The 21,416-nt window shown below is 46.5% G+C and overlaps 1 protein-coding gene across 12 annotated transcripts in view; it reads left to right on the forward strand.

Moving 5' to 3' along the window:
- Positions 1 to 21,416, forward strand: part of MAP7D3 (MAP7 domain containing 3) — a 221,366-nt gene that overhangs the window by 134,076 nt on the left and 65,874 nt on the right. For 6 of the 12 annotated variants that reach the window (XM_063937439.1, XM_063937437.1, XM_063937440.1 and 3 more), the window contains 4 exons: positions 4,395 to 4,520; positions 6,702 to 6,850; positions 8,129 to 8,259; positions 15,301 to 15,551. In XM_063937439.1, the coding sequence (XP_063793509.1) occupies positions 4,395 to 4,520; positions 6,702 to 6,850; positions 8,129 to 8,259; positions 15,301 to 15,551 (657 nt within the window). The remainder of the gene's footprint in view (positions 1 to 4,394; positions 4,521 to 6,701; positions 6,851 to 8,128; positions 8,260 to 15,300; positions 15,552 to 21,416) is intronic. The other 6 variants (XM_063937444.1, XM_063937446.1, XM_063937448.1 and 3 more) reach the window with 3 other exon arrangements.

The raw sequence follows: 21,416 nt of genomic DNA on the forward strand, positions 1-21,416 counted from the left end.
GGTCCGGATCGCATCTGCAGATGCATCAGAGGATAACCCTGTCGCCAAGGACAAGGGTGTCTCTCCTGTGGTGGCTGCAGAGTGCTCATCTACTAGAGGGCCGCAGATTTGGCATTCAGGATTGGATCCTGGTAACCACGGATGCCAGCCTGAGAGGCTGGGGAGCAGTCACACAGGGAAGGAATTTCCAGGGCTTGTGGTCAAGCATGGAAACATCTCTTCATATAAACATTCTGGAACTAAGGGCCATTTACAATGCCCTAAGTCAAGCAAAACCTCTGCTTCAGGGTCAGGCGGTGTTGATCCAATCGGACAACATCACGTCAGTCGCCCACGTAAACAGACAGGGCGGCACGAGAAGCAGGAGGGCAATGGCAGAAGCTGCAAGGATTCTTCGCTGGGCGGAAAATCATGTGATAGCACTGTCAGCAGTGTTCATTCCGGGAGTGGACAACTGGGAAGCAGACTTCCTCAGCAGACACGACCTTCACCCGGGAGAGTGGGGACTTCACCCAGAAGTCTTCCACCTGATTGTAAACCGTTGGGAAAAACCAAAGGTGGACATGATGGCGTCACGTCTAAACAAAAAACTGGACAGATATTGCGCCAGGTCAAGGGACCCTCAGGCAATAGCAGTGGACGCTCTGGTAACGCCGTGGGTGTACCAGTCAGTGTATGTGTTCCCTCCTCTGCCTCTCATACCAAAAGTACTGAGAATCATAAGAAGGAGAGGAGTAAGAACTATACTCGTGGTCCCGGATTGGCCAAGAAGGACTTGGTACCCGGAACTTCAAGAGATGCTCCCGGACGAACCGTGGCCTCTACCTCTAAGACAGGACCTGCTACTGCAGGGGCCTTGTCTGTTTCAAGACTTACCGCGGCTGCGTTTGACGGCATGGCGGTTGAACGCCGGATCCTGAGGGAAAAAGGCATTCCAGAAGAAGTCATTCCTACTCTGGTCAAAGCCAGGAAGGACGTAACCGCAAAACATTATCACCGCATTTGGCGTAAATATGTTGCGTGGTGTGAGGCCAAGAGGGCCCCTACAGAGGAATTTCAACTGGGTCGTTTCCTTCATTTCCTGCAAACAGGACTGTCTATGGGCCTAAAATTAGGGTCCATTAAGGTTCAAATTTCGGCCCTGTCGATTTTCTTCCAAAAAGAACTGGCTTCAGTACCTGAAGTTCAGACATTTGTTAAAGGGGTGCTGCACATACAGCCTCCTTTTGTGCCTCCAGTGGCACCTTGGGATCTCAATGTGGTGTTGAGTTTTCTAAAGTCACATTGGTTTGAACCACTTTCCACTGTGGACTTAAAATATCTCACATGGAAGGTGTCGATGCTGTTAGCCTTGGCTTCAGCCAGGCGTGTGTCAGAATTGGCGGCTTAATCATATAAAAGCCCTTACTTAATTTTTCATTCTGACAGGGCGGAATTGAGGACTCGTCCTCAATTTCTACCTAAGGTGGTTTCTGCATTTCACATGAACCAACCTATTGTGGTACCTGCGGCTACCAGGGACTTAGAGGACTCTAAGTTGCTTGACGTTGTCAGGGCCTTGAAAATATATGTTTCCAGGACGGCTGGAGTCAGAAAATCTGACTCGCTGTTTATCCTGTATGCACCTAACAAACTGGGTGCTCCTGCTTCTAAGCAGACGATTGCTCGTTGGATTTGTAGTACAATTCAGCTTGCACATTCTGTGGCAGGATTGCCACAGCCAAAATCAGTAAAAGCCCATTCCACAAGGAAAGTGGGCTCATCTTGGGCGGCTGCCCGAGGGGTCTCGGCTTTACAACTTTGCCGAGCAGCTACTTGGTCAGGGGCAAACACGTTTGCTAAATTCTACAAATTTGATACCCTGGCTGAGGAGGACCTGGAGTTCTCTCTTTCGGTGCTGCAGAGTCATCCGCACTCTCCCGCCCGTTTGGGAGCTTTGGTATAATCCCCATGGTCCTTACGGAGTCCCAGCATCCACTAGGACGTCAGAGAAAATAAGATTTTACTTACCGATAAATCTATTTCTCATAGTCCGTAGTGGATGCTGGGCGCCCATCCCTAGTGCGGATTGTCTGCAATACTTGTATATAGTTATTGTTACAAAAATTCGGGTTATTATTGTTGTGAGCCATCTTTTCAGAGGCTCCCTTGCGTTTATCATACTGTTAACTGGGTTCAGATCACAAGTTGTACGGTGTGATTGGTGTGGCTGGTATGAGTCTTACCCGGGATTCAATATCCTTCCTTATTATGTACGCTCGTCCGGGCACAGTATCCTAACTGAGGCTTGGAGGAGGGTCATAGGGGGAGGAGCCAGTGCACACCACCTGATCCTTAAGCTTTTATTTTGTGCCCTGTCTCCTGCGGAGCCGCTATTCCCCATGGTCCTTACGGAGTCCCAGCATCCACTACGGACTATGAGAAATAGATTTATCGGTAAGTAAAATCTTATATTATATATATATATATATATATATATATATATATATATATATATATATATATATATATATATATATATATATTATAGAATTTTTTTTTATATATATATATATATATATATATATATATTTGTTTATTTTTTTTTTATTTTTTCGTTTGTTCCTGTCGTCTGTTTTTTTATTTTTCTTTTGTTCTATACAATCCTTGAAACCGAAAACCAATATGAGATATAAGATCCTATTGTACACATAAGGGATCTTTGAGGAATCATATATTAATGATTGGGACGGGATCCATCATATGTGTATAATTAGGACCAAGTAATAGATCTTGAATTGTTATGTGATGGTCTTTATAATGATACTCAGTATATCTTACTCTCCTCTGACAAAAACTTACTCCCTCTGCAGCCTTAAATAGATATATATGTGTGTATTTTTTTATATACACATATGTCCTATTTAGGTGATTACATATACTATATTGCTAACTGTGCATTATAAACTCAATAGGAATGTGGTGCGCCCTTAAGACGCACCTCTCTGTGGTAGTGGGTTTTTACGTTCCACGACCCGGATGTCCGATTTACGGTGGAACGCATTTGATCACACTGGGCCTGTTAGTAAATAGCGCCTTGAAGAACTGAGTATGTGGTGAACTTATGCGTCCCACAGTCCGGATGACCGGCCTATGGTGGAGCACATCGGATCTCATTAAACTTGTTGCCTGGTAGCGCCTTGAAGCTCCGATCATGTGACCTTTGCGTTCCACAGTCCGGATGTCCGGCCTATGGTGGAGCGCATCGGATCTCACTAAGCTTGTTGCTAGGTAGCGCCTTGAAGCGCCGATCATGTGACTCGCCACTTGAGGACACACTGTGATGATGTCCTGTATGCCAATGCGCTTTCACGAATGCGTTCCACGGACCGGAAGTACGGCCGGCGGTGGAACGCACGCCGTGTTTATTGATTCTATTGTGTAAAAATGGGATGTTGGCTGCAAGAGGGGGTGAGAGAGATATCATTGATATGGTGATACAATATAATACAGTGACCTTTTGATTTTAATATATGTCTGTTAAAATGTCTAATGTATGTAATTGTTTGTGATATGGGGTGTGGGGGAGTTGCTGAGATTAATTGGAGGGAGGGATTTACATGGGTATATAGGTAGCACTAGTTCCTTGACAAAGGTCAGAACCATGACCGAAACGTCGACATAAACTATTTGCTGCTGATGGCTTGAATAAACTTTTTTCTACTTGAAGACTGGTGAGTGCTCCCCTAATTTGGAATTGTATTGGAGTGGGAATTTTCTCCCTCATTGGATGTCACCCCAGCACTGTTTATATTCAAATGTGAGTGTGGACCCTCTATCTTTATATATATATATATATATATATATATATATATATATATATATATATATATAGATATATATAGATATATATTTATTTGTGTCATTATCTCAGTAGGGGAACCAAAAGTGCGTGATACTGAATTCTGGATAAGGGATACACTACCTGTACTGCTTTTATATCTTGCAGCAGCATTGCTGAATCTTTCCACATCTCACAGGTTATTTAATTTTGTGTTATTTACTTTTGTATTACTAATGTAACTTATGTAATATGGCCATTTACGTTTGTAATTATGTATTATTACCAGTTATTTATACAGCGCACGCATATTCCGCAGTGCTTAACAGAGACTATTTGGCCATTCCCATCAGTTTTTTGTAATGATTTTCAGCTGTTAGTGCCATGATATTGATTTGTTACTAAAATGCTTAAACCTGTTGCATGCAATATCACGTTTTCTTATTTCCTTCTAACCTCTAATACTATTTTCACTTGGTGCTTGATACTTTTAATCCAGTTTCTCCATTTTGTTTATTTTTATGTATTGCATTGTATATATTCATGACAAAGCCCATTTGATTTGTTCATTTAGCTCATCGCCCCCCGACCAGTCCTCTGGACAATAGTATAATCAGTCGCCTCCTCGCCCCCACTCAGTCTTCCCTAGCTAGGAGTAAGAGTGCTGCCACATTATCAGCTGATGGAAAAGAGCCGCCAGGTAACATCAAGAGCCTGGAAATTGCACTTGCATCTTCTAACCCGAGTGCTCCACATGCAATTACTAAGCCAGTTTGGTGTCCTGTAACACACAGCATCATGGAGAAAGTTCTCGAACTTCTCCACATTTTTAAGGGGCTGAGGGTCCAGTATCATTTAACTCACTTTGCAGGGCAAGTAAAACATTTTAGCAGTTTTGATTTAAAGAAAACAATAATTATTGCAAGGTTCTCAATGTGTGCCAATTGAAAGCCTGCTTTATCTAATCTCAATTTCTGCAGAGTTCCATAGGTGTTACGTATTATGGTTAGAATATTGTGTGCCATAAAGTGCCTCTTTAAAGGGGTATCCAATTAGTAGCGCTAATTTTGTAACCAATAAAAACGGACGCGATTTTTGACTGACTGTCCTTATCGGGTTATCCAATTATAGTCCATTTTTATTGGAAGAAAAATGTGCTGTTTTCGGGCGATAACACCCCCACGGGCTGGGATAAGTATCCGGACCCATGTGGGAATTATGCTTCGTGTACCTGAGGTACACAGTATAATCCCTGGTAAATGCTGGTACCAGGGCTAATTGGATAGCCCCCGGTGAATTATCCCCGGTAAATTACCACGGATAATTGGATACACCCCTACGCCTCCAGTCTGTCCCCGGTTATGTTTTATTGTAGTCTTTTTAAGTAAAATACCATTAACATGTCAAAATGTCTCTTTAAAATGTTGTTTGTTTAATTTTACATTGATTTGAATACAAAATACATGATCATTCCACACACTCCACTTTGTTATCAAACATTGGGTCTATTTACTAATTTAATCAGTGTAAAGGAAGTTGCAGTCAGCATTTGTGAATTGAATGAAATATATCATTTTCATATGTAGGGTTAGACCTTGTAGTAAGATGTACCAGCGACAGTCTTTGCACAGAGAAGACCTTTCTTTGTGCACTAGTAACAGTGCTTGCCCACTTTACAGTCTTGTAAATAAAAAGTACATGTCCTGTTTTTTTCTGTGGCCATGTCTTACCCCAACCAAGAAGTGTTTTTTCTAATTGTCACATACAGTGGCCTCCTTAAGTGTTCATCCTGGTTTAAAATGTCCCATCACCCCCCTCTTCACTTTTTTCAAACCTAGACAGCCTAAGTGAATGAGGAACTGTCATGCAGACAGGTCATTCATAGGGACTTTCAAAAAACAAGCATCAGGTGCTTTGAGAATTGAAGCAGCAACTTTTATGTACAGTATTTAGTAAATCGCTATAAATATTTCAAGGTTCAAACAACTCACTACTACCTTTAAGGATTTTCAGTGCACCCTATCGATAGTCTGTCTAGTTACTGCTGCTCAGAGGCTGGCAGTAGTTTTACTTTTAGGTTTTCCTTTATTTTAAAGGAGTTGTCCACATTTGGACAGCCCATCTCCCCTCCGTTACCTCAAGCTGTGTGACTGACCACGCGTCATGCTTTTCTCTGCTGTGTCGCAGTCAAAACTCGTGCACAGCTTTATAGTATTATAGAGCTATGGACTTGTTCAGTCTGTCCAGTGCCAAAAGAAAGAGGGACAAACCGTATGTTGTTTAATAATAGGTAATGCCTTTAAGCAGATACAATATTTTACTACAATAAATAATATAGATTTGTTTTAAGCGAACATATTATCCCTAAATAAATAACAGGTAAGCACTGCAAATTTCGGGGGGTGGAGTAACATTTTTACAATTGTCCCTTCTAATCCTCATTGGAACAGTGACCTCTAGTAATAAGATTGTAGACTGCAAGCAGCTTCCTTTTATATGAAGATACTGGTGCACTTGTGTGTTTCCCAGATTTTCAAACATGAATATCAATGTTTTATTAGTCATTACATACAACGGCTGGTTACTTAATTGAAAATCTATCTGTAACTTTAGGTAAATATTAACAAGAATATAAGAAAATATTGGAACAATTTAGTAAATAGACCCTGTAATTTTGGTCTTATTTTCTGAAGGAGTCTTTCTTCCTAGTGCTGTTGCTTGTCTGTATGGTGATGGTGTTATGTGTGATCTGCTGCACTGCGCACTTCCTATGGTGAGCTTCCCTGCCATTTCTAACACGGTCTCTTTCTCTCTTCTTTTCCCTCCGCTATGCTCTGCACTTGGCTCTCTGTTTTGTCCTGTCAAATTCTTAACTTTATAGAATCTTACCTCTGTCCTCGTTCAGCTTCAGCCACTACCAGCGTTACCCCTCCCTCCGCCTCTAAAGGTCCCATACGCAGCCGCAGCATTGACAGATTGAAGTCCCCACGAAGTTCTACACCTGGCGTTATCCCCACTGAACCTAACCAGGTAGAAATTATTTATTTTTTATTTAATCATTTGAGATATAACTTTGTACTTTTGCTATGGTTAGGCTACTTTATCTTTATTTTGAGACCTTACCTTTTCCACATTGTTTTAAGGCATTTGCAGTACAGTGTCTTATTGTGGTCTTAGGCTGGGTACACACCTGACACGATATGTCGGTGGACCCGCCAATACACCAACTGAATGGCCGATCAAGGTAAGTTACTGATTGGCCGCTTGATATATCAGTCCGTCCGTCTCCCGCAGCAAGTGTATGTACACACAGCACGATACACCGATACGTCGTTGACAGACATATCGCTAGTACACACCTGCAAACGTGCCCACAATATATTGGCCAGTGTGTACCAGTATTACTTCGCACTATTTATTTTGTTAAATTATAAACCACCGTTCGTGTAGTGTGTTCGAGTGTACATTTGTTGTATTGGTGCTGGGTCATACTTTCTGTATATAATTATATGGTACCAAATAATAATTGTTTGCTTTTGCAATTATAACTGTAGCAGATATTGACCTACCAGAAAATAAAATGAAGTTTTCTAGTCTAAAGCGGAGTACACACTAGACGATATGTCGTCCGATCCAGTGTATCGGGCATATAATCTAATGTGTACCCGCTATGTCGCTGAGTATGCGCGCTCCTGTGCGTCATCAGCGACATCCTCCATCGGCCCTACATGCAGGGCCAACGGGTGATATCACTAGTGAGGGCCATGCTGCCAAATGCAGCATGACCGTCGCAAGTGTGTATGCACTTGCCGATGCCGGGTCTCGTAGCTTGCAATGTCGCTGGGTAGACACATCATCTAGTGTGTACTCAGCATAACACTGCTGATTTAGTCCTTTATTATGGAAACAAGGTGTAAGAAGTCATTTGTTCCGAATGTCCCATAGAAGTAACATTTTAAAGGGGCTATTATAGGGCTGGATGTAATGGATGGAGTCTGAGTTTGTTCGACGTGTGGGATGTGTGCAAAGCTTGGACTTTTTTAAAGGGGCAATCATTTACAAGGTATAACTGCTTTGTAAACGATTGCCCCTTTAAAAAAAAAGTCTTAGTTCGGCCAGCATCCTGCACGTCGGGCAAACTCCGACCCCATTACTCCCAGCCACTAGGTGTTTATGGATACAGCTTGAATGGATTGTTAATCTTGTTGTTTGGTTTGTCACTGGACTTTGTTTAGAACAGAAGTGACAGTGTTACTGCTATATTTTATATTATTATTATTATTAATAAGATTTTCATCTGCTTTCTAGAAGGCAGACACTGAAAAGCAGCTGCCATCATCTCTTGGGAAGCGCCCTAGTTCTCCTACTGTGACTTTGCAGAGGAGATCTCCCTCTCCCTCCAATGTAACAAAACGAGCTCCATCACCAACACTAGAAAAGTAAGCGTATTTCTGTTTCACATTTCACCCCTAAAAATGTAAGTTACAGAATTGTTACATGTATTAATCAGACGTGCACATTTCATCTGACTGTTGATGAAGCAGAAGTCATGAGGTTCACCTATAACCTGACTGAGCAGCTGTGGGGAAGCATTCAGATAGCTGTGTCCCATGCTAGTTCATAATTTGTTTGGGCTTTCTTCTAGACAGTGACCTGTAGGACGAGTCTACCATGGGTTAATTTAAGCTTTAGCTGTGTTGACCTGCCAGACACAATTCTGTCCACTTTACAAACTTCCAGCTGAATGAAGCACACGCCTTTGGCATTAGAATAACACAGTGCTGGGCGTGGCCACGGCGGTGAAGGAGTAGGCAGCGGATCCCGGGAGCTCCCCGATTTTACAACTCCTGCACCCATCCTGTGTCCCTCCGGAGTGTCTACCCCCCGGTGCTGGTCCCCCCTCACCTCCGAGCAGCGGCGGGCACCTTTGTCCGGGATCTCTGGGTGCTGGCTGGCCGCGGCGGACGACTTCCGGCATTGCGGCCTGTGACTCCTCCGGATCCCCGGCCTCGAGTTGGGCGCTCCCGGCCGCGCGGCTCCAGGGCCCTCTTGACGGACGGACGAACGGGCGGGCGGCGCTGTCTGGTGCTGGGCACATTGCAGGAGACACTGAAGGCCCTCCTGTACCTGGCTGAAGGGGACCTGAGACTCCTGGCTGGACAATAAGGCGCAGGTACTCCAGTGAAGGGGTGAAGTGCTTAAAAGCCCGGGGGCCATTTTGGGTGCAGTTCCATAGACAGCCTCAGCACACAGCTCTCCCTGTCTACCCTGCAAGGACTGCATGCACACTGCAACTCAATGCACTATTGTGTTACACTAATAGCTCACAGTGTATTACACACCAATACCCTGCTTCTACCTGGAATTTGCTGCAGGACATTCTCCCCTCAACAACATCAATATCATATACTATTTTTTATTTTTACACAAAGCCTGTGCTCTTGTCCATTGATATTTTGACCCAAAGATCCGTCACGGCTGCTTCCCGGCTTTAAAAGCATATAGCCTGCTGTCTTCTAATTATACTTTATACTACAACTCTACCCGGAGGAGTGGGTGACCGACATCTGTCAATATGGTGAAGGGCGGCCAGAGTGCGGCCGCGGCCAAACTAGAAAGATTTGCTAGGCAACCCAACCCCAGGGGGTCATCGGCTCCACCTCAGGGTGCCTCTCCAACACACTCAAGCTCCCCTCCTGCGTCTACCGCCAACTCCCCAACGGCAGCGGAGGCGCCGTCTATTCAGCAGGTGTTGGAGGCTATAGCCGGTAGTGAGCAGCGTCTCTCCGATAAGATGGAAAAGGTGCAGTGCGACCTCTCCTTACTTCGACAAGATGTTCAGCGTATACGTGAGAGAGTGGGTGAGGCGGAGACGCGTGTCTCCAACTTGGAGGATGTGTGTGGCCCCCTTAAGCAATCCGTGTCCGCAGTGACCCAACAGGTCTCATCTCTCCAAACCAAGCTCCTAGACATGGAGGGTCGACTGCGCAGAAACAATGTCCGATTTGTGGGTCTGCCTGAGAGAGAGGAGGGCTCGCAGCCGGAGGACTTCCTCGAATCCTGGCTCAAAGAGATCTATGGTGCTGAGTCCTTTACAGCACAATTCACGGTGGAGCGAGCGCATAGGATACCATCTCGGCCGCTACCTCCTGGTGCCCCTCCTCGCACCTTCATCGCCAAATTCCTGCACTATAAGGATCGTGACTCGGTCCTCCGCCTTGGCCGTACGAAGGGCCCATTGGTCCGCAACGGAGTCAGAGTGTCGGCCTTCCCGGACTTTGCCGCGGACGTCCAGAGGGACAGGGCCCAGTTTATGCCTATCAAACGACGTCTGCGGGACCTCAACCTCTCATATTCCATGCTGTTTCCCTCTCGGCTCCGAGTGGTGGCGGATGGGGAGACCAAGTTCTTTAATTCTCCTAGAGAGGCGGCCCAGTGGCTGGACGGATATGCGCCGGGTGCCCGTCAGCTAGCTCCGGACTGATTCCCTGCGCTGAAGATGCTGGGATCTTGACCACCGGAGGAGACGACCACAATTCGGGGAGCCCCCCACCTTTTGCATTGGTGGCTCAAGACTTTTCACGTTCAAGTGCTACTGGTTAAGAGGGTTTAGGTTAAGTTGAGAATCTGGGCCTTCTTAGCATTTGGTAGTTGGGATTGGCGTTTTGGGATATAAGTATGCCAGAGTTCGGGGTGGTGTACGGGGAGGGGAGGGATGGTTGGGAAGCTGCTGGTTGCGGCTCTTCTTGTTGTTTTTGGTTTTCTTTCTTTAGTTTATTATTTTTCATATCTGTTTTTTCTGAAACTAGGATGCTTGATATACCAGATATTATGGCTTATAACGCAGAGCTCTTATGAGATATATGTTACTATGGCTAGTGGTGCTGATTTTTGGATATATATTGTGAGATGTCTATCCGTGTGGCACATCGAGTATATCTGGGGTCATGAGTAACTTGAAATTTCTGGCATGGAATGTCCGGGGTCTAAATAACAAAATCAAACGTTCTTTGGTTCTAAATATGATTAGGAAATATGACCCGGATATTGCATGCCTTAGCGAGACCCACTTGCAGGGAAATAGGTTGTTATCTCTAAGACGGGCCTGGGTGGGATGGGCTTACCATGCCTCTCATTCCTCCTTCTCCAGGGGTGTGTCTGTCCTGATTAAAAAAACGGTGCAATTTGAGTTAATATCGGTCAAAACTGACACATATGGCAGATTTGTATTTCTGGAATGCAAACTGAGTTCCCAGCCCTATTACATTTTGGCAGTGTATGTCCCCCCTCCTTTTTCATACGCTGTATTGCAGCAAGCTGCATCTTTTATAGCTTCCTCCCCTACCACTCCGGTGATATGCCTGGGCGACTTTAACAATATATTAGATGTCTCTTTGGACCGATGGCGGTCTCCGAATGATGTGATGGTGGGTAGTGGTTCTACCAAATTTGCTGATTTCTTGAATAATTTACAATGGGTAGATGTGTGGAGGCTTCGCCACCCTGCAGTCCGTCAGTTCTCCTGTTTCTCCAGCACATATGGCTCCTTTTCTAGAATAGACCTGGTACTGGTGTCCCCCGCCCTTATCCCTGCAATCACTGACGTCCGCTACGAGGCCCGAGGGATCTCTGACCATTCCCCTTTGCTGATGACTCTCGCTGTGAAGGGTCAGAGGGGACACTCTTATTGGAAGTTGCACCCTTCTTGGCTGACTCAGCTAGGTGACTGCGGTGACCTGGAGACTCAGTGGGAGGGTTACTTTAGCGACAACACAGGATCTGCCCCGGGAACTATGGTATGGGATTCATTCAAGGCTTTTCTGAGGGGCTCTTATATAGGACGCATAGCAGCTCATAAAGTGTCCTCTAGAGAAAGGGAAAAGGCCCTGGAGAGTGACGCCAGAGATTTAGAGTCCCAATACTTGCTAGATGGTACCCCCACGACGAAAGCACGTTGGCTGGTGGCCCAGTCGGCCTGGCTTGCCCACCTGTCCGATAAAAACTCACGGTCCCTCCTCTTTAGGGCCACTAATATTTATATGCAGGCTGATAGGACGGGTGGCCTCCTGGCCCGGCTGATTCATCAGGATCGTCCTGGGACTGTAATTACACAAATGTCCGATGGGGATGGGTCCTTTGTTGACACCACGCCGGACATTGCGCAGTTATTCCGATCCTATTACACCAAGGTTTATAGCTCACAGTCGACATGCTCCACTATGGATCTCTCCCACTATTTGGCGGGTATTCCGCTTCCCGCGCTCCCCTCTGAGGCCCGTGAGGTACTGGAAGCGCCCTTGACACTCGCGGAGGTGACTGCGGCTATTGGTGTGTCCCCCAATGGCAAGGCCCCGGGGTGTGACGGAATTCCCTCAGAGGTATACAAAACTCATGTTGATTTTTTTGGGCCCAGGCTCCATGCCTTATACCTAGATATATTTACCAATAATGAACTTCCCCCCTCTATGTCAGAGGCAATTATAATAGTGATCCCAAAGCCCGGTAAGGACTCTAGGTCTCCGGACTCCTATAGACCGATATCCCTAATCCCCACCGATGCTAAGATCCTGGCAAAGATATTGGCAGTACGACTTAACACAGTGATCACCTCCCTCGTTCATCCAGACCAGACTGGCTTCATGCCTGGGAAGTCCACGTCTATTAACCTACGTAGACTGTATACCATTTTACAACTCCCACATGACTTCCCTTCTGACTCGGCTGTGGTCTCGCTGGACGCGGCCAAGGCCTTTGACAGTATTGAATGGGCTTATTTATGGGAGGTGATGTCTTGTATGGGCTTTGGGCCCAACTTTATCAGATGGACTAAATTACTGTACCAGCATCCGAGTGCCAGGATCTTGGTAAATGGCTATGTATCCCCCTCCTTTCAATTGTCCCGGGGTACCAGACAGGGCTGCCCCCTATCCCCCGCACTGTTTGCTTTGGCCATAGAGCCCTTGGCCTGTTTGGTACGATCGCACCCAGATATTGTGGGAATTTGCACGGGCTCACGCGAGGATAGGATAGCACTTTATGCCGACGACATGTTATTATTTTTGCAAGACTACGCCAGGTCAATGCCCGTTCTGCTGCGTGTGATTGAGGACTTTGGTGCTCACTCGGGCCTTCAGATCAACTGGTCTAAATCATATATTATGCCAGTCATAGGCCCCCCTCCTACTGTTCCAAAAATTTCCCTACCATTATGTTGGACAATACAATTTAAATACCTCGGAATTCAAATAACTAATGACCCTTCTGATTTCATCCCTCTGAATCTGGACCCGATCATGCAGCAGATCATGTGCAAATCCAAAACCTGGTGTAGGCTTCCACTGACGGTGTCTGGCAGGGTTAATCTCATTAAAATGATCATACTGCCCAAACTTTTATACATTATTCTTCAGTCCCCTGTATATATCTATCCAACATTCTATAGGAAACTAAATAGTGTTCTGTCCTCACTCGTTTGGGCTAACAAACGACCTAGGATACAATTAAATACCCTCACAAGGCTGCGCTCTGATGGCGGCCTAGCATTGCCTAATTTCCAGATGTATTACTACGCTGCTCAGCTGACTCATATTAGTGTATGGGTGCAGGATTCTGGTGATGATTCCTTGCAGTGTGAGTTTATTCGCTGCTATTTTCCTCACCTCTCTCCTATGCAGGTGCTGCTGAGTGGGAGCGTGGCCCGGTTTCTTCCCCCTATTATTTTTCAGGCCTTAAAGATATGGCGGGCCCTGAGAGACCTCTTAGGGTACGACGACCTGGACCCAGACACCCCCCTTTGGTACTCTGACTGGCTTCCTGAGTTGCATGCGCTTGAGGGACGGGAGGTGTGGGCCCCTAGATCTGTGGTCTCTATTTCCCAACTCTATCTAAATAATTTATTCAAATCCTTTCAGCAACTGAAAGATGAGTTTGGGTTACCTAACTCCTATTTTTTCAGATACCTTCAACTTCGACATGCCCTCCAGTCCCAGTTTGCAGAGTCCCCCCCACGAATCCTCCCATTTCCCATCAAGACTTTTGTAACTACATTGGGTCGAACTAAGATGGTTTCCCTTGCGTATGGATATCTTCTCACCAAACTCCATACGGACCCTTTGACGCGTCTCCGTGGAAAATGGGAGGAGGATGTAGGTCTCATGGGTGAGGAGGACTGGGCCCTTGCTCTGGAATACCCTGCTACAGTCACCAAGTCCCTCAGATACCAACAAATCCAATTCTTCATTCTACATAGAACATATATGACTCCAGCTAGACTGGCCTCTTTTGGGACTGGCAGATCTGGCCTCTGCCCTAAGTGCGAGGCGGATATGGGAACATTTTGGCATATGGTGTGGGATTGCCCAAGACTACGGGTGTTCTGGTCGGGGGTTAGGTCAATACTGGAGAGTACGGGAGTGACTGGCGGACTGCTTACCCCACAATTCTGTGTTTTGGGGATAGGAGGCTCTACTTCTGAGACTGACCCGGTGGATCTATATGCTCACAATGTATGTGCCTTGGCTAAGGTTTGCATTGCGAGGCTCTGGATGGCCCCTAGCGGCCCTTTAGTTTCTGCGCTCAAGACCTTAGTTAATGATACAATATTCAAGGAAAGATATATTTATATGAAACAAAACGCATCAGCCAAATTTGAAAGAGTCTGGTCTCGTTGGCTGGAATCTCCCCACTCCCACCTGGTCCCTCAATCATAGTGGATATCGAAGAGCTATTGTGCCACTGACCTACTGTATAATGATGTATGTTTAGATGGTTGGCAGCTGAGCTCTGCGGGCTCGCCTAATTACATATACGACTGATAAGGTCCTGGTTTAGATGAATATTTCTTACTATGTTTCTTTCTATGTTTCTTACTTCTTTCTTTTTCTTTTTATGTACCCTTTTTTGGGTTAGTTTAAGGGCGAAAAATCCAAAAATGTCATGGTGATTTATATATTGGTTGCGGATGTTGCAGGCTCAAACGTGCCGATAAACTGTATGTAAACGAGGATGTGATTAATTTGATATATGTGATATGCCGTTGATATGCAATGTCTGTAACTTAATCTCCATATTATTGAATAAAAATTACTCTATTTAAAAAAAGAATAACACAGTGCTTTAAGGCAGAGTTTCTAAAACTCCTCCATTACAGTCCAGGTTTTAAGGATATCTATGCTTGAACACATGTAACTTAATCAGTACCTTAGTAAATTTGATTTCGCCATCTGGACTCGAGCATGGATATCCTTAAAACCTGCACTGTAACGGTGAAGTTGGGGAACTCTGTTTAAGAGATGGGAAGGCAGCGGCGGATGCTAATAACTGATGTAGATGTTTTCAGTTGTCTGAAGCAAAGTTATTTTAATTCAGGGAATGAAGGATAAGAACATGAATTGTACCGTCTTTGGATATGTTTCTCCACATAAGAGACTGGTGAAACTCTGTATTAACTGACGTTTGTGTTTCTGTGACAAAAATTTCAGGAGAACCAGTAGTTCATTGGCACAAAAGAACCGTCCTCCATCACCAAGTGTGAAGCAGAGACCTCCCTCGCCCCCAGTGCCACACAAACCAGTTCCCATTCAGCGACCCTCACTCACGCCAGCTGTCTTAAGTGCTACCAAAAAGAGCACAGAACCAGAAGCTAAACCAAAGGAAAAATCTCTGGATGCGATTAGCTCAGAGCCCAAACCTGTACAGACTTCAGAAAAGGAAACCTCAAAGACCAAAGATGGTAAACTGAGCCTGTGTATTTATATCTAGTAATGTGTTACACACCTGGTGTTGCCCTGCTTTTGAATTTTCATAGCTTTTAAGGCAATTGGAACCTTTTGGGGCTACTTTTATTTGTTGTGAGGTCCTGCTGTGTTTTCCATGGATGTTTATGGCAACAAATTTTGCTCATTTTTACTGTCATGTCTTGTCATATCCAATTTCTGGATATGCCACTGTGATTGTCTTTATAATTAGTCTACTCTATGTCTGCTGTATTTCCTCCATTATAGTATTGAAGTACAATATTGTGGTATTTTATAGACCGTAAATATAACTAGACACGAGATACTAAATAGCGATTTTAAAGTTCACATGTACCTTCAAAATGATAATTTCTCTAACGTCCTAGTGGATGCTGGGGACTCCGTAAGGACCATGGGGAATAGACGGGCTCCGCAGGAGACTGGGCACTCTAAGAAAGAATTAGTACTACTGGTGTGCACTGGCTCCTCCCTCTATGCCCCTCCTCCAGACCTCAGTTAGAATCTGTGCCCGGAAGGAGCTGGGTGCATTTTAGTGAGCTCTCCTGAGCTTGCTATTAAGAAAGTATTTTAGTTAGGTTTTTTATTTTCAGAGAGCTTCTGCTGGCAACAGACTCTCTGCTACGTGGGACTGAGGGGAGAGAAGCAAACCTACTAACTGCGGCTAGGTTGCGCTTCTTAGGCTACTGGACACCATAAGCTCCAGAGGGTTCGAACACAGGAACTTAACCTTGGTCGTCCGTTCCCGGAGCCGCGCCGCCGTCCCCCTCACAGAGCCAGAAGACAGAAGCCGGCGGGTGAAGCAAGAAGACGTCAAAATCGGCGGCAGAAGACTCCTGTCTTCATATGAGGTAGCGCACAGCACTGCAGCTGTGCGCCATTGCTCCCACACTAACCCACACACTCCGGTCACTGCAGGGGGCAGGGGGGGGCGCCCTGGGCAGCAATTGAGTACCTCTTGGCAAAAAGCAGCACTGTATATATGCATGAGCCCCCGCCATTTTTTACACCAAATCGCGGGACAGAAGCCTGCCGCTGAGGGGGGCGGGGCTTCTTCCTCAGCACTCACCAGCGCCATTTTCTCTACACAGCTCCGCTGAGAGGAAGCTACCCAGGCTCTCCCCTGCAGACTCACGGTAGAAAGAGGGTAAAAAGAGAGGTGGGGCACATAAATTTAGCGCAATAATCATATATACAGCAGCTACTGGGTAAACACTAAGTTACTGTGTGATTCCTGGGTCATATAGCGCTGGGGTGTGTGCTGGCATACTCTCTCTCTGCCTCTCCAAAAGGCCTAGTGGGGGTCCTGTCCTCATACAGAGCATCCCCTGTGTGTGTGGTGTGTCGTTACGCTTGTGTCGACATGTTTGACGAGGAGGGCTATGTGGAGGCAGAGCAGGTGCAGATGAATGAGGTGTCTCCGCCGACGGCGCCGACACCTGATTGGAGTGGAAGGTGTTAAATGATAATGTAAACTCCTTGCATAAAAGGTTGGATAAAGCTGAAGCCTTGGGACAGTCGGGGTCTCAGCCCATGCCTGATCCTACAGCGCAGAGGCCGTCAGGGTCTCAGAAGCGCCCACTATCCCATATTGTTGACACAGATATCGACACGGATTCTGACTCCAGTGTCGATGGCGATGATGCAAAATTGCAGCCTAAAATGGCTAAAGCCATCCGCTACATGATTATAGCAATGAAGGATGTATTGCACATATCCGAGGTAAACCCTGTCCCTGACAAGAGGGTTTATATGTTTGGGGAGAAAAAGCAAGAGGTGACTTTTCCCCCTTCACATGAGTTAAATGAGTTATGTGAAAAAGCTTGGGATTCTCCTGATAGGAAAGTGCTGATTTCCAAAAGGTTACTTATGGCGTACCCTTTCCCGCCAACGGACAGGATGCGCTGGGAATCCTCCCCTAGGGTAGATAAAGCTCTGACACGCTTATCTAAGAAGGTGGCCCTGCCGTCACAGGATACGGCCTCCCTAAAGGATCCTGCGGATAGGAAGCAGGAAGGTGTCCTGAAGTCTGTTTATACACATTCAGGTACCATACTGCGGCCGGCAATTGCGTTGGCCTGGATGTGTAGTGCTGTAGCAGCGTGGACAGATACTCTGTCTGAGGAAACTGGATACCTTGGACAAGGATACTATTTTACTGACCCTGGGGCATATAAAAGACGCTGTCCTATATATGAGGGATGCCCAGAGGGACATTTGCCTACTGGGCTCTAGAATAAATGCAATGTCGATTTCTGCCAGAAGGGTCATGTGGACTCTGTAATGGACAGGTGATGCTGACTCTAAAAAGCACATGGAGGTTTTACCCTATAAGGGTGAGGAATTGTTTGGGGACGGTCTCTCGGACCTAGTTTCCACAGCTACAGCTGGGAAGTCAAATTTTTTGCCATATATTCCCTCACAGCCTAAGAAAGCACCGTATTACCAAATGCAGTCCTTTCGATCACAAAAAGGCAAGAAAGTCAGAGGTGCATCCTTTCTTTCCAGAGGCAGGGGTAGAGGAAAGAAGCTGCACCATACAGCTAGTTCCCAGGAACAGAAGTCCTCCCCGGCTTCCACTAAATCCACCGCATGACGCAGGGGCCTCACAGGTGGAGCCGGGAGCAGTGGGGGCGCGTCTCCGAAAATTCAGCCACCAGTGGGTTCGCTCACAGGTGGATCCCTGGGCTATACAGATTGTGTCTCAGGAAAACAAGCTGGAATTCGAAGTGATGCCCCCTCACCGTTACCTAAAATCAGCCCTGCCTGCTTCCCCCATAGAAAGGGAAGTAGTGTTAGCGGCAATTCACAAATTATATCTCCAGCAGGTGGTGGTACAGGTTCCCCTCCCTCAACAGGGAAGGGGTTACTATTCCACAATGTTTGTGGTTCCGAAACCGGACGGTTAGGTCAGACCCATATTGAATTTAAAATCCCTGAACATTTACCTGACAAGGTTCAAGTTCAAGATGGAATCGCTCAGAGCGGTCATTGCAAGCCTGGAAGAGGGGGATTTTATGGTGTCTCTGGACATAAAGGATGCTTACCTGCATGTCCCCATTTATCCACCTCATCAGGAGTACCTCAGATTTGTGGTACAGGACTGTCATTACCAATTCCAGACGTTGCCGTTTGGTCTCTCCACGGCACCGAGAATATTTACCAAGGTAAGGGCGGAAATGATGGTGCTCCTTCGAAAGCAAGGTGTCAGTTATCCCATACTTGGACTATCTCCTCATAAAGGCGAGGTCCAGAGAGCAGTTGCTGATCAGCGTAGCACACTCTCAGGAAGTGTTGCAACAGCACGGCTGGATTTTGAATATTCCAAAGTCGCAGCTGATCCCTACGACTCGTCTGCCCTTCCTGGGCATGATTCTGGACACGGACCAGAAGAAGGTGTTTCTCCCGGCGGAGAAGGCTCAGGAGCTCGTGACTCTGGTCAGAGACCTCTTAAAACCAAAACAGGTGTCGGTGCATCACTGCACGCGAGTCCTGGGAAAGATGGTGGCGTCATACGAAGCCATTCCCTTCGGCAGGTTCCATGCGAGGACCTTTCAGTGGGATCTGTTGGACAAGTGGTCCGGATCGCATCTTCAGATGCATCGGCTGATCACCCTATCCCCCAGGGCCAGGGTGTCTCTTCTGTGGTGGCTGCAGAGTGCTCACCTTCTCGAGGGCCGCAGGTTCGGCATACAGGACTGGGTCCTGGTGACCACGGATGCAAGCCTCCGAGGATGGGGGGCAGTCACTCAGGGAAGAAACTTCCAAGGGCTGTGGTCAAGTCAGGAGGCTTGTCTGCACATCAATATCCTGGAACTAAGGGCCATATACAACGCCCTGAGTCAAGCGGAGCCTCTGCTTCGCAACCAACCGGTGCTGATTCAGTCAGACAACATCACCGCAGTGGCTCATGTAAACCGCCAGGGCGGCACAAGAAGCAAGGTGGCGATGGCGGAGGCCACCAGGATTCTTCGTTGGGCGGAGAATCACGTGCAAGCACTGTCAGCAGTGTTCATTCCAGGAGTGGACAACTGGGAAGCAGACTTCCTCAGCAGGCACGACCTCCACCCGGGAGAGTGGTGACTTCATGTGTTTCCTCCTCTTCCTCTCATACCCAAGGTGCTGAGAATCGTAAGAAAAAGAGGAGTGAGAACAATACTCATTGTCCCGGATTGGCCAAGAAAGACTTGGTACCCGGAACTGCAAGAAATGCTCACAGAGGACCCATTGCCTCTGCCTCTCAGACAGGACCTGTTGCAACAGGGGCCCTGTCTGTTCCAAGACTTACCGCGGCTGCGTTTGACGGCATGGCGGTTGAACGCCGGATCCTAGCGGAAAAAGGCATTCCGGATGAAGTTATTCCTACGCTAATAAAGGCTAGGAAGGACGTGACAGCAAAACATTATCACCGTATATGGCGAAAATATGTTGCTTGGTGTGAGGCCAGGAAGGCCCCTACAGAGGAATTCCAGCTGGGCCGGTTCCTGCACTTCCTACAGTCAGGAGTAACTATGGGCTTAAAATTGGAGTCCATAAAGGTCCAGATTTCGGCCCTATCCATTTTCTTTCAAAAGGAACTGGCTTCACTTCCTGAGGTTCAGACATTTGTTAAGGGAGTGCTGCATATTCAGCCCCCTTTTGTGCCACCAGTGGCACCTTGGAATCTTAACGTGGTGTTGAGTTTCCTAAAATCTCACTGGTTTGAGCCACTTAAGACCGTGGAGTTAAAATATCTCATGTGGAAAGTGGTCATGCTATTGGCCTTGGCTTCGGCTAGGCGTGTGTCAGAAGGTGGTGTCATCTTTTCATTTGAACCAACCTATTGTGGTGCCTGCGGCTACTCGTGACTGGGAGGATTCCAAGTTGCTTGATGTAGTCAGGGCTTTGAAGATTTATGTAGCCAGGACGGCTGGAGTCAGGAAAACTGACTCGCTGTTTATCCTGTATGCATCCAACAAGCTGAGTGCTCCTGCTTCAAAGCAAACTATTGCTCGCAGGATCTGTAACACGATTCAGCAGGCTCATTCTGCGGCTGGATTGCCGCATCCAAAATCAGTGAAAGCCCATTCCACAAGGAAAGTGGGCTCTTGGGCGGCTGCCCGAGGGGTCTCGGCATTACAGCTTTGCCGAGCAGCTACTTGGTCGGGTTCAAACACCTTTGCAAAGTTCTATAAGTTTGATACCCTGGCTGAGGAGGACCTTGTGTTTGCCCATTCGGTGCTGCAGAGTCATCCGCACTCTCCCGCCCGTTTGGGAGCTTTGGTATAATCCCCATGGTCCTTACGGAGTCCCCAGCATCCACTAGGACGTTAGAGAAAATAAGATTTTACTCACCGGTAAATCTATTTCTCGTAGTCCGTAGTGGATGCTGGGCGCCCGTCCCAAATGCGGACTTTCTGCAATAAGTGTATATAGTTATTGCTTAATAAAGGGTTATGTTATGTTGGCATCCGTTGTTTGATGCTCTGTTGTTGTTCATACTGTTAACTGGGTATGTTATCACGAGTTATACGGTGTGATTGGTGTGGCTGGTATGAGTCTTACCCTGGATTCTAAAATCCTTTCCTTGTAATGTCAGCTCTTCCGGGCACAGTTTCCTTAACTGAGGTCTGGAGGAGGGGCATAGAGGGAGGAGCCAGTGCACACCAGTAGTACTAATTCTTTCTTAGAGTGCCCAGTCGCCCGTCTATTCCCCATGGTCCTTACGGAGTCCCCAGCATCCACTACGGACTACGAGAAATAGATTTACCGGTGAGTAAAATCTTATTTTCTGAAGCTGAAACGTTGCTATTATTAAGTTATTTATTATTATTTACTTAAATAGCATCAGCAGCGTCTTTACA

The sequence above is a fragment of the Pseudophryne corroboree genome, chromosome 8, assembly GCF_028390025.1.
Source record: "Pseudophryne corroboree isolate aPseCor3 chromosome 8, aPseCor3.hap2, whole genome shotgun sequence".
In the NCBI taxonomy this organism is placed as follows: domain Eukaryota; kingdom Metazoa; phylum Chordata; class Amphibia; order Anura; family Myobatrachidae; genus Pseudophryne; species Pseudophryne corroboree.